Source organism: Lithobates pipiens, unplaced genomic scaffold (genome assembly GCF_037356315.1).
Source record: "Lithobates pipiens isolate NorthernLeopardFrog02 unplaced genomic scaffold, aLitPip1_a1.2 Scaffold_16, whole genome shotgun sequence".
In the NCBI taxonomy this organism is placed as follows: domain Eukaryota; kingdom Metazoa; phylum Chordata; class Amphibia; order Anura; family Ranidae; genus Lithobates; species Lithobates pipiens.
Window position 1 is genome coordinate 97,395,819 of NW_027507748.1, and position 13,235 is coordinate 97,409,053.

The 13,235-nt window shown below is 41.0% G+C and overlaps 1 protein-coding gene across 34 annotated transcripts in view; it reads left to right on the plus strand.

Annotated features, from left to right (window-relative positions):
* Positions 1 to 11,988, plus strand: part of LOC143981910 (uncharacterized) — a 161,844-nt gene extending 149,856 nt beyond the window's left edge. For 32 of the 34 annotated variants that reach the window (XM_077480124.1, XM_077480139.1, XM_077480127.1 and 29 more), the window contains 2 exons: positions 4,826 to 4,939; positions 9,607 to 11,988. In XM_077480124.1, the coding sequence (XP_077336250.1) occupies positions 4,826 to 4,939; positions 9,607 to 10,158 (666 nt within the window). In that variant the 3' untranslated portion in view covers positions 10,159 to 11,988. Of the gene's footprint in view, positions 1 to 4,825; positions 4,940 to 9,606 lie in introns of those variants that run through there. The other 2 variants (XM_077480160.1, XM_077480159.1) reach the window with 2 other exon arrangements.
* The last annotated feature ends 1,247 nt before the right edge of the window (positions 11,989 to 13,235 follow it).

Below are 13,235 nucleotides of genomic sequence, written 5' to 3' on the forward strand. Positions count from 1 at the left end.
AGACACAGGGGGCCCAGGCCGTCCCTTCCTTGGATCATAAGCTGGCCGCTGCTCAGCGCTTTCCCCCGCCCTAGCCCATACACACAGCTGGGGATGGGAGACGGGAGGCTGGAGCAGAGAGGAAACATCCAGCAGGAGGTGCGCTGTGTTGTGCTCTCCCTCCTGTCAGAAGAGCGTTCCTCTGCGCTCAGTAGAGACCAGGGATCGCTCTTACTATATATGGCATTGCACTGTATACACACAGTGCCCCCTATCCACATTTCCTGCTGCTGGGAGAAGAGCAACCTTTGGAGGAGATAGGGGGCTGAGTTGGTGTGTGTATACAGTGCAATGCAATGTACAGTAAGATCCGGTCTCATGTGCTGTATACTGAGTGTAGAGGAATGCTCTTCTGACAGGAGGTGAGAGCAGAACACAGCGCACCTCCTGCTGGCTTTGTATTGGCTTCCCCCTGTAAGTTAGGTCAGTGGCTATTTGTGTTGGGAAAACTAATGGGGGTTTTGGGAGAGGGGATATGTGTTAGGAGGAGGGTTTGGGGGAGGGGTGTTGAACCAGGAGAGGGGTGGGGGATTTGGGTAGGGAGGAAGAATCTGTGTTAGGAAGGGTAATTTAGAAGAGGTTGTGCTAGGAGAAGGGATTTGTGGGAGTTTGTCCTAGGAAAAGTGAAGTAAGAAGATTAGTGCTGGGAGGGGATTTTGTGCCAGAAGGGTGTTGGGGAAGAATCAGGGGGCTAATAGGAGGGATTGGGGGGGGGGGGGGGGGGTTGTGCTGGCAGGGGGTATTTGTGGGGAGAAGATTTGTGCTAGGATAGAAAGTTTGAGAAGAAAGAAGATGTGTGCTGGGCAGGTGATTTTTTGGGGTGAGGGAGATTTGTGCTAGGAAGGGGGATTCGGGTGGGATTTGAGCTGGGATATGGAATTGGAGGGGCAAAGATTTGTGCTGGGAGGGGGATTTGGGGGAGAAGATTTGTTCTAGAATAGAAAGTTTGTGTGCATTCTGGGGTGAGACAGAATTCTTGTGTCCACTAATTAGAGCTGCACAATTAATCATTAAGAAATTGTGATCTCGATTCACCCCCTCTGATGATCTCTTCTGCAGAGGTTGCCGATTATTTCATATAAACAAGTGGAGAAACTATCTGCTCACTCAAAAGAAAACATTAGGGGAGTCTGAGAAGTTTGTTTAACTTGCAACATTGTAACTAAGCTTCCTTCTTAGATCAAAGGGATAAACCGTCTGTGTAAATAAATAATGGAAGACTGCCAAATTGTGTAAATGCAGGAGGTTTAACCACTTAAAGTCTAAATCTTTTTCTGACACTTCTTACTTAAGTTAAAATCAATATTTTTTGCTAGAAATTACTTGGAACCCTCAAACATTATATATATTTTTAGCAGAGACCCTAGGGAATAAAATGGCAATTGCTGCAATATTTTATGTCACACTGTATTTGACCAGTAGTCTTTCAAATGCAATTTTTTGGGAAAAAAAGTCACATCGATGAATAAAAAAAGAAAAAGAAACAGTAGAGTTAGCCCAATTATTTTTTTTTTGTTTTAATGTGAAGGATGGTGTTACGCCGCGAGAATCGTGATCTATCTTCTAAGCAAAAAAAATTGCGATTCTCATTTTAGCCAGAATCGTGCAGCTCTACCACTAATGATGATTTTCATGTATTTTTGGTGAAAATATAATTTTGATATCTTCACGGGGGGAGTTGCATCCGGTAGGCTTTACAGGGCCCTGTGATTCCTAACAGTGGCCCTGGTTACAAGCAAGCAGCATGGTCTCCAAGTAGACTGACTTATGCTCTTCTTTGGCAGACTTTGGAGGTACAGAGCAGATAAGATCTAGAGAGCATGCTTCTGTGGACATAGCATGGAGAACAGGAGGTGTGTTTTCCTGAAGACTGTACACAGCCCCTGTACACAGAACCTGCCGGGCCCAGGAAAACTCCTTTTTGTAGCTTTCTGTAAAGATCTGCTACTGTGTAGATGGCTTCAGTAGCAAATGTAGATGCTATATTATTTTTGTTTTACTTTCTATATTTTTTTTCCAGTGGCATTACCCTTTAGGCTGCTTTAGGATGCCCATAGACTTCTTTTGAAGGAAATGTAATTTTAATGTTTGACAGGTTATCAAACCCCTGTAGCATTCCTCTTCAAGGAGTTTGTAAAGTGTCACACCAGTCACTAACCCCGCAGGAGCCGCTGTTTATGTCAGGTCCTTTGTTCTTACCTTGACAAAGACCTCAGCACTACTTACACCTCAGTATACACATCAATATGTAGAAATTATTTTTTTGTTAATGCCTTAGGTTAGGTTCATATCTGTGTGGCTCGCGTTTTATACAAGCACAACAACCCATTCATTTGAAATAGGGGAGAAAGCACAAAAGCGCCACTCTAAGTGCAGTATTGAACACAATTTATTCAAGCACAGGATTTATTGTACTTACAAAATTATGTGACAGGTAGGCATATCAAAGGACTGAGGAAGGAGCACATGCTCCACAAACGTGTCGCCTGTTACTGACAAACCGTCCGACAGGAAGTGAGTCATCCACTGGCATTCCCTGCTTCTGAGAACCAGGTAATGCCGGCATCCACCAACGCAACACGCTCCACGGTTTCCACATCTCTGCCTCTGATGGACTCACTCCTGCACGGCTTACTTTTTTGATATGTATACCTGTCACATACTTTTGTGAGTACAATAAATCCTATGCTTGAATACATTTTGTTCAGTACTGCACTTAGAGTGGCGCTTTCTCTCCTATTCTACAGAGTTCTGCTTCTAAATCTCCACTGAGCTGCCTTCAAGTGCTTTTCTACAGACGTTATGGACTGCATTCAGTCGTAATTTACAAAAATGTTTTTAACTCCTTTCTTTTTATATTAAGGTGTGTAATTAGACATGTGGATCTTCACCAAAGTTGATGTAAAGTGCCAACTTTTTTCCTACTTGCATTCATTTGAAATACAGGGGAAAGGTCCCTGAAGCATTTTATAAATTGCAGCCCACATGGCAACCACAAGAGAAGTGCGATTTCCAGTGCTTGCGGCATGCTATTAGCATTAATGGCACCTGCACACCGCTCCTGCATTTTTCTGCGTGGGTGGTTGCGGCTGTGGGAAACAGGTGCGTTAATGCAGTAATAATTACACACAGATGTGAACCTAGCTTTAGCCTCTTAAATGAGACTTGAGACGTTGTGATAAAGTAAAAAGTATGGTATATTGTCAATTAATGTTCAGACAAGCGTAGTAAAACGGTGAAGACATTTTTGCAGTATACACTATTACAAGGCTTTAATTGATATGTTTAGGGTGCTACCTCAAGTTCAAACTGAACCAAAATAAACTATAGATTCCCTCACTAAATGAGCAGCATAGGGCAATGACAGACTGGTACAGTACCTGCCCGCAGTCTCGTACGTTTCAGGGGTGGGATGGGGCGCTCGCTTGTCCCCACCCCTTTCCTGACCAGCCAGGCTGCGTGCTCGGATAAGGGTCTGGTATGCTTTTGGAGGGGAACCCATGCCGTTTTTTTATTTAAATAGCAGGTGAATGATTCCCAGTCTTTCAGGTTAGTCTTCTGCCGGCTACGCTGGGGAACTTGAAGATGTTGGAACACTTGTTAGAGAGAAGGATATCCCCGCAACCAGTGATACAGTTCTGGGTAACAATGAGCTTCTTGGAGCACTGAAATGGGAGGGGTCAGACAAGTGTTAAGTGTTGTTTGATAGCAAGTATATACTCTGGCCAACTTGTCTAGCAGTGATCAGTAGTAAGCAAGTGGAAGATGTAAATGGAGGAAAAGAACAGTGAGATTCTCCAGGTGAATAAGCACAAAGCCAAATAATAGATTATTGATGGGTCTATGACCCACTCACCACTACCACTGTATTTTTAGAAGCAGGCTTCCTTTTCAAACAGGGGTCCCCTTTAAGATGATGTTGGTTCTAGGCAGCTTCCTGTTACAATCAGATGAGTATTGGCCTCTGTGATGCAGCAGTTTTTTGTCAGCAGATGCAGTCAACTATTGTGGAATATGCACTCCAGATCCCCTGACACAAGCACTCAGCCTTTTTCCCAGTCCAACTGAATGCAGCAGCTCGCCACTGTCTGGAGCTGACTGGCCCTGCCAAGGATACAGCACCGAGTCTCTAACCATCAGCTCTCCTCTCTCCACAACAGATTCTTCCCTTCTTCACAAACTTGCAGCTATCTTCCAACTGTCCCTGCTCTTTCCTGGGCTTTTCTATTCACCTGGCTCCTTCTACCTCCAGGCACACTGGGTCCTATAGTTTATTTTATCGGTATGGCATTGGCATTTCTCCTGGCCCAAACGACATCTTCCAACATTCAGTGCTCCAGTTGTGAGTGAGTCTGAAAGAAGCTCCATCTTGTGGTGAGAAAGGGGAACAGCATTTAGGGAATGTTAATCGTACCAGTGCATAAGACCTGCACATTGCATTAACCATGACTCTGGTTAAATATACATTAAATGTTATTAATACATACTAATGTCTGGGTCTATTTGAATTAATTATATTGCCCTCATCCTCACCTGATTTTATCTAGTGATCACCCCTTTTTATTCATGCAACATAGCAAGAGGTATACAGCCCTGATTACTAACAAACTGACTAATAAAGCATTATGGGTTAAAATGACATATAGCTATCATCTTGCAAAATAAAGGTACAATTTTCCCTATGATCAGAACATTGTAAGACTTTGGGTTATATTTAATTTTACTGTACTGGAGTTAGATGAAGATGGCACTAATATACATGTTTTTCATTTCTCCACATTTTTAGAGCAGTTTTGCTTTTACTACTGACCCTCCAAATGCCTTCAGTGGCGTTGCCATGCCTTCAGGCTACTCTCAGGATCAAGGATCATTTAGCCAGGAATCATTTACAAATGTTAAGGTCAGTGTGACATCAATGTTGTTTTGTACACTCTATTATTTCACTGCTGTGGTTTGTAGTAACCCATAGAAACCATTTATTATCAACTCAAAGTAGGCAAAACACTGAAAGGTGATTGCTGTTGATTGATATGGGTTAATATGCTTTGTAGAATTTTCTTTTCCTGAAGGGACTCTGAACAAATGACATATTCTTTCACAAGCTGCCCCATACCTGGAAGCATCATACAATTTCTGCAATGGAGCAGGGAAACTGCTGTGAAACAGAGTATAAGTGGGTCTATTCAGGACAGATTGTATTTAAATGAATAATATTCAAACTTAACTATGTAACTCACAGATGTGTTGTGGCACTATGTCTCGGTAACATTGGGGAATTACTTATATTACGATACAGGATGCCTAGAGACTTTTCAGATGCCAAATAATACGCTTAACACAATATTACAATTTTATAATTTTTATTTAATAGTTCACATTTTTTTAAATAATACAATCATTTTACAATCAATGGACATTGAACATAAAAACCTTCTAAATATCAGTAAATCCCTAAATGTATGCTATATCATATTATGAGGCATACTGCCTGTCTTTTCAGTATTACAAGTCAGTCAATCATGAAAGATAGAAGTAGTCTTTTCCTTGACAAATTTTACAGTAATGATTGCTCAGGCAGTTAGAGGAAGGTTAATATTGCAATACTGCCCTTTTGGCCATCAAAAAGAGAATTTGGTGGCACAATTATTGCTCCCCGACAAGGGCCAGTGGAAGCCCCTGGTATATTTTTCAAAGCCTGTAGTAAGTCAGCATGCCTAAAAGATCTATTTGATTTCCAAAGTCGGTGCCTATATAGAGCAGATACAGTTACGCTCATAAGTTGACATACCCTAGCAGAATGTATGATTTCCTGGCCATTTTATAGAGAATATGAATGATAACACACAAACTTTTCTTTTACTCGTGGTTAGTGTTTGGCTGAAGCCATATATTATCAAACAACTGTTTACTTTTTTTTTTTTTTTTTTAAATCATAATGGCAACAGAAACGACCCAAATGACCCTGATCAAACGTTTACATACCCTGGTGATTTTGGCCTGATAACATGCACACAAGTTGACACAAATGAGTTTGAATGGCTATTCAAGGTAATGATCCTCACCTGTGATCTGTTTTCTTGTAATTAGTGTGTGTGTGTGTGTGTGTGTGTGTGTGTGTGTGTATGTATAAAAGGCCAATGAGTTTCTGGACTTCTGACAGACGCTTGCATCTTTCATCCAGTGCTACACTGATGTTTCTGGATTCTGAGTCATGGGGAAAGCAAAGGAATTATCAAAGGATCTGTGGGAAAAGGTAGTTGAACTGTAGAAAACAGGAAAGGGATATAAAAAGACATCTAAGGAATTGAGAATGCCAATCAGCAGTGTTCAAACTCTAATCAAGAAGTGGAAAATGAGGGGTTCTGTAGAAACCAAACCACAGTCAGGTAGACCAACTAAAATTTCAGCCACAACTGCCAAGAAAATTGTTTGGGATGCAAAGAAGCCCCCACAAATTACTTCAGGTGAAATACAGGACTCTCTGAAAACATGTGGTGTGACTGTTTCAAAATGCACAATAAGGAGGCACTTGAAAGATGAGCTAAATGGTGGACTTGCCAGAACAAAGTCATTACTATGCAAATCCCACGAAGTATCCTGCTTACAATATGCCAAACAGCAGAGCCAAGCCTTAAACCTTCTGGCACAAAGTCATTTGGAGTGATGAGACCAAAATTGAGCTTCTTGGCCACAACCATAAACCCTACAATTGGAGAAGTCAACAAGGCCTATGATGAAAGGTAAAGTGGTGGATTGCTGATGTTTTGGAGATGTGTGAGCTACAAAGGCACAGGAAATTTGGTAAAAATTGATAGCAAGATGAATGCAGTATGTTATCAAAAAATACTGGAGGAACATTTGCATTTATCAGCCAGGAAGCTGCGCATGGGACATACATGGACATTCCAACATGACAATAATCCAAAACACAAGGCCAAGTCAACCTGTCATTGGCTACAGCAGAATAAATTGAAGGTGCTGGAGTGGCCATCTCAGTTTTCTGAGCTCAATATCATTGAGCCACTCTGGGAAGATTTCAAACATGAAGTTCATGCAAGACAGCCCAAGATAATACAGAAACTGGAGGCTTTTTGCCAAGAGGAATGGGCAGCTCTACCATCTGAAAAGATAAAGAGCCTCACCCACAAATATCACAAAAGACTTTAAGCTGTCATTGATGTTAAAGGGGCAATACATGGTATTAAGAACTGGGGTATGTAAACTTTTGATGAGGGTCATTTGGGTAGTTTCAGCTATCATTTATATTCTCTGAATAATTGCCAAGAAATCATAAGTTCTGCCAGGGTATGTAAACTTATGAGCACAACTGTATAAGTGTCTGTCTGTCCGTCAAGTTGGTATCTTTTTGTTGGACACTATTAGCACATGATGAGCCCAAATTTGCTCCCAAAGAGTGCAGATAGTGCCCAACACAAACATATGAACTTGGCACACAGACGGCCACTTATATCTGTGCTCCAAACAGGCACACACTTTGGGAATACACAAATAGATCTCTTGGGCATGCTCATTGGTGCTTTCACTGCCCCTTCCGGGGGCACAAATTGGTGTGTCGACCTTCCTTTTGATGTTGGATGAACAATTGTGCAATGTTAACCTCCCTTGATCCTCCTGAGGAAACTATATTACAAAATGCATAAAGGAAAAGACTACTCCTCAATTTCATCATGTGATTGTGTAGCCAAGTGCTGGACTACAGCAATATAGAGAAAGAGACATTACCTTTCATTCTGTTTTCCTTCTACTGTGATGATGTTGTGCTGCACCGCTCTCCTCTGGTCAGCAGGGGGAGAGCTAGAGTCAAGCAAGGCCATAGACTACTGTGTGCTGAGAATTCTGGGAGTTGTGGTTTAAAATGGCAGCCATATAATGCGACCAATAGACTCCTTACAATACAGATCCTAATAGTTAATGTGCATCGGGAGGAGTGAAAGATGATTTTTATTAAACTGCCTAGGAAAGTTCTTCGCCTTGGCGGCAACAGAATCGAGGAGAGGACCTCTGCTGCATGCTGACCACACTACTGAGAAGCCAGATCAGCTGTGACTGAGCCCGAGATCTGGAGACCAGAAAATCCTCCCACCCTCTTCTGCCTACAGCTGAATCTCCTGAGGCATTCTGTTGAGAGACTGAGGAGGCACCTCTTCCTACAGCTGCACCAGGGGATTGGTGAAAGGGCACTGCCCATTTTTCACACTACTAACAGGAACTGAGTTACTGGAGGCAGGACATTGAATATACAACACCTCCTACCACACCTTTATGGCAGGTATACTGCATGCTGGATTACTGAGCTGTTAAGTGAAGCAACGCTTTGCAAAAGGGCCCCAATAATAGTCAGTCTAAAGGCCCACACGGTCTGACTTTTTGACAACAAACATGCAAATTAGCTGTTTTGGAGCAACATCCGACTGTGTGTACGCTCCATCGGACAAACTTTTTCTGTTTTCATCGGACTTTTGTTGGCTGTGCGAACGGACAAACTTTCTGGCAACAAAAGTCCGATGGAGCAAAGTCCGACCGTGTGTACGCAAAAGCATCAGACTTTTGTACAAGGTACAAACACGCATGCTCAGAACCAATGCAAAAGAACAGACTACAATACAGAAGTTGACCAAAGGTGGCGCTGGAGTCATTGAACGTCCTCTTTTGAAGTGGCATCAGTACGTCCAACCGTGTGTATGAGGCTTAAGAACAACATAAAGGACTGCCCCACAAGTAAGACCATCCTTTAATCCCTTCTCCCCTTTCTATGGACAGCGCACATCCAGTTGGTCTAAGCCTAGCGTATCGGGTGACAATATATTAAACTTGCCTTTACCAACTGGTTCAGTGTCTGTTTTCTTTGACCTAGTACTAATACTGGTTTAGCAGGTATTACTTTCAGTAATTTTCTGTGATATTGCATTCTTTGTATGCTCAATCTAGTGCGTCAGAGCGGTTATAGTTCTTAACCACCTCAATACATGGCACTTACACCCCCTTCCTGCCCAGGCCATGTTTCAGCACCATTGCACTTTTAATGACAATTGCGCAGTTATGCTACACTGTAACCATGTGGAATTGTTATCATTTTCTTCACACAAATAGAGCTTTCTTTTGGTGGTATTTAATCACTCCTTTGTTTTTTATTTTTTGAAGGTTGTTATATTCAACATACAAGACATTAATTTTTTATTGTAATAAGTATGTCTTTCATATGTTATAAGGAATTTTAATTAAGTTGTATAATTTAAAAAAAGTCTACTAATGGCTCAAAAATGTATTAATTTTCTCTAAAGCCCAATACACACTATCAGTTTTTCCTTCAGATTTACCAAAACATATAATATGAGGTCAGACCTTAAGAGTTTCAATTTGTATGCAATCAGGCAGGCCCTTGTACTACATGGTTTTGGTAAATCTGAAGGAAAAACTCATAAGTAACTATAAATAAATAGACTCGTATACTAACATCAAAATTGCTATGTGCTAATTAATGGATACAGACAAGTTTAAAAAAATATATCTTTTAATGTTCTAATTCAACTAAAAATGTTCTTGCAGGTACAAAGAAGAGATACGCAAGGAAGCAATGTATTTTCCTGTGAAACAGTAGGACTGGAATTCTGTAATGTGTTCTATCCTCTCTGGAACTCCCAGAATCCATCAGATGGACAAAGAGAAAACATTTTTTGGGGACCTCACCTTTTCTGGGAAAATGCCACAGCTGAGATGATACATTTTGCTAATGGACAGCAAGTTTTATACCGCTATGAAGGTTTTCAATGTGTGAATGATTTCCTGCTGAACCTTACAAGCCAGGAGGGATTCGAATTTAAGCCAAGTATGGATAATGAACGGTTTAAATGTGTGAATTCTAAGCATGGACTGGTGGTGGTGGCTGTTACTGGAATCATTTTAAGAGAAGGAAGATCCTTTGGCATTTTTGAGCAGAGATTTGGACTAATTCAGTGCCCGGAAACAAGGAATTTTAGGATTAAATTTACTATCCTTAAGACTGAATACTTTAATCACATGGAAAATGTAATTACTGCTCCTGCCCTAAACTATACCACAGAGCAGTTGGAAAATACTGTATGTGAAAAAAACAATTAGAACAGACCGTTCTGGCATGAATTGGTCCTCAGGCTAGGGATTCACTGGTGATTTGAGTATCTTGCTACTAGTTATATTGCTAATAGTTAAAGAGATTTAACTATTCACCCAAATAGCTGGAGATATTTAGTAGCTCAATTCTTCTAGTGAAAGTGCTAGTAGGTTAGGTGTAGCAAATGATGGCAAGACAAGTTAAATAAATGGCTTACCATGGTGTAGAATACATAAGTAGCATTAGTAGCGATCAAATTCACACAATTGCACATTCATGTGCAATTGATTGCCACAAGGTGCTACTGCATGCTACTTGTGTAGTCTGCTCCATCGGGGCATGTGTTCCATTTGTTTAGCTTATTTTGATTAACCCAAAAATTAAAGGGGTTGTAAGGGTTTGTTTTTTATTTTCTAAATAGGTTCCTTTAAGCTAGTGCATTGTTGGTTCACTTACCTTTTCCTTTGATTCCCCTTCTAAATGTTTTTTTTCTTTGTCTGAATTTCTCACTTCCTGTTCCTCCGAAGTAAGCTGTTCTGGCTGACTAAACACAGCTCGGATGATGGTGTGAAGTTTACTGAGGAGAAACAGGAAGTGAAGCTTTACAACCCCTTTAAGTCACTAGCAATTTTAGTAGAAGGATTGAACTTTGAAACGTTTCCTGTGAGCGCTTCATCAGAGTAGCTGGTCCTGCTGAACCCACTCCATTCTACAGTCGATCGACCCACCTTTGTCAAAGCAGCCTACTGGAATTTTTTTGGGCTGAACAGCAACTGCATCCAATCAGATGCAGCTGCGGCTCTGGTATTTTTGCAATAGCCCAGTGGGATGATTCCTTCACCCGCGCTGTATAGCATGGGCAAAAGAGTCTCTTATAAATCTTTTTTCAGCACATGGGCTTAAAAAAAAAAAAATCGAACAGTCTATGGCCAGCTTAACTCTAGACTATTCCATCCCTAGCTGTAGTCCCATTCAGCGACAGGCCGGGGGTACACATTAGTCATGGGCTATAAAAATAAATAGCAGCCTGTCTTTATGCATTTGGCCAGTTTTCTATGTCCTGTAAAGCGAATACTGCTATTTTGTTGTAGTATATAAGTCAATATACAATATATGAGCTGAAGTTGAGGGTAGTATCCTCCTGGAACTTCTGACAGCCTACATATACTTTCAGAAGCACAAACCCTTTTTGTTTATCCACAGCCCTAAAATTTAACTGGAACATTTTTTGGATTCAGAACCAAGGTATCAATAGCTAGGGAAAAATAATATATATTGGTTCCATGTACCAGGAATGTGTCACCCTTTTTATACAATATAAATATTGTACCAAGAGGAAAAATAATTTAAGTGGATGTAAACCCCAGACATGAAATATGAACAAAGTATATCCTTCTATAGTGTATACTTGTCTTTCTGTCTGCTGCTTTGTTACTGTGCTATTAGCATCAACCACTTCTGAAAGTTTTCCTGACACCAAGAGAAAAATGCTGCCAGGGGAGGTACCTCCAGCTGGTTAACAGCCTCAGCTCTGCTGTCACACTTTGAATGACAATGCACGGTTATGCAAAAGCACACTGTGCTTACACTAGATTGAAGTGTTCTGTTCATTACTAATGATTTCTTCATACTGTATGCTCTGTATACTTTCTACTGTTATTCTGCATTGTGCTGCCACCTAGAGGCCTTTGTTTAAACTTCTCCAAGTCAGCTCTGTACTACAACAGTTGCACTTGCCTGTGATAGTTTTCCTTATGCTTGTTACATGTCCCTTTAACATCTTATTGACATTGTCAATCTATCTTGCAATCATACAATAAACTTCAAGTTGCACATTACTGTCTGTCTGATATCTAGAGAAGCAGAACAAGGAGCCAATCAGTTGTTGTTCATGTGGAGATTTTAGCAGAGTGTGAGATATATTTTTCAGTCTAATGCTTATCCTGTTTTCTGTGTAATCACAAGCTGGAGTTGGGACAAGACCTATAGAGCTTACCTATCCTACCAAACAAATTATTTGGCAGGTAACCCTCTTTTGTCTGTGTATTTTTTTTAAACGCTTTACATACACACACAGTGTGAATTGTTGGTTGTACACTTTCCAATAGTGTATGTACCCATTTCTTGGTCATCTGTCTGTATTTATTAAAAGCATAAGGGTCAGTTCACATCAGGCACAGTATAGGAAAGGCGTGTTTGGTGCGTGTTTCCTATACTGCATTTGAAAGCACTGCCACTGCGATCTGCATGTGGGTGCAAATGTATTTTGTAATGGCACAACCAAACACAGACTACAAATGCAGTGCATTTGCGAGAAACCTGGTATCGCAGTGTATTTTTAAAAGTATTGCAAGCATTACGTTTTGTGTGGTCTAGTGCATTTTGTAGCCTATTCAAAGTGACGGGCTTTCAAAAGGCACCGCATAACAATGCACGTGTTTGAATGCGCAATTCCAGTTTTTTAAACACTTGCTGTCAGGGTCAATTTTTCACATACATGTTAAAATCATCTTTTTTTTTCCTAGAAAATTATTTAGAACCCATAAACCTTACATATTTTCTGAAAGCGGAAACCCTGGCGAATATAATGGATAATGAAGACCTATGGGCATTGTACAGGATATAGTCAGAAAGTGTGAACACACTACATTAAATGGTCACAGACAGAAAACATACCACAGGCTGGGCTGGGACCAGGGAGGGGGTAGAGAGAGGTTACCAGCCCTGGGTACAGTTTTTTTATGAGGGGAAGGGGGAGTGGTCCACCCTGGATACTGCCACTTCTGACAATGGAGCACTATTTCCTTTGTTGTAGGAAGCAACGGGTGGCAGAGTTTTAGCATATTGAGAAGAATTACACACCATAGACCCATCCCTGATCTGAATGGTGCTCAATGCTATGCCCTTAGCAATGGCATTGTGCTAACCTAGTTGGTGGGCATGTAGGGGTCAGCTGCATGGGAGGCACTGTTAGGGAGATTGTTCATAGAAACGCATATTATTACCTGCATCTCCACTTATCCAGAATCAGAATGTTGCACAATAGACTCTAAATTAACCCTCGTTCAGTTATTTGAGTTACAGT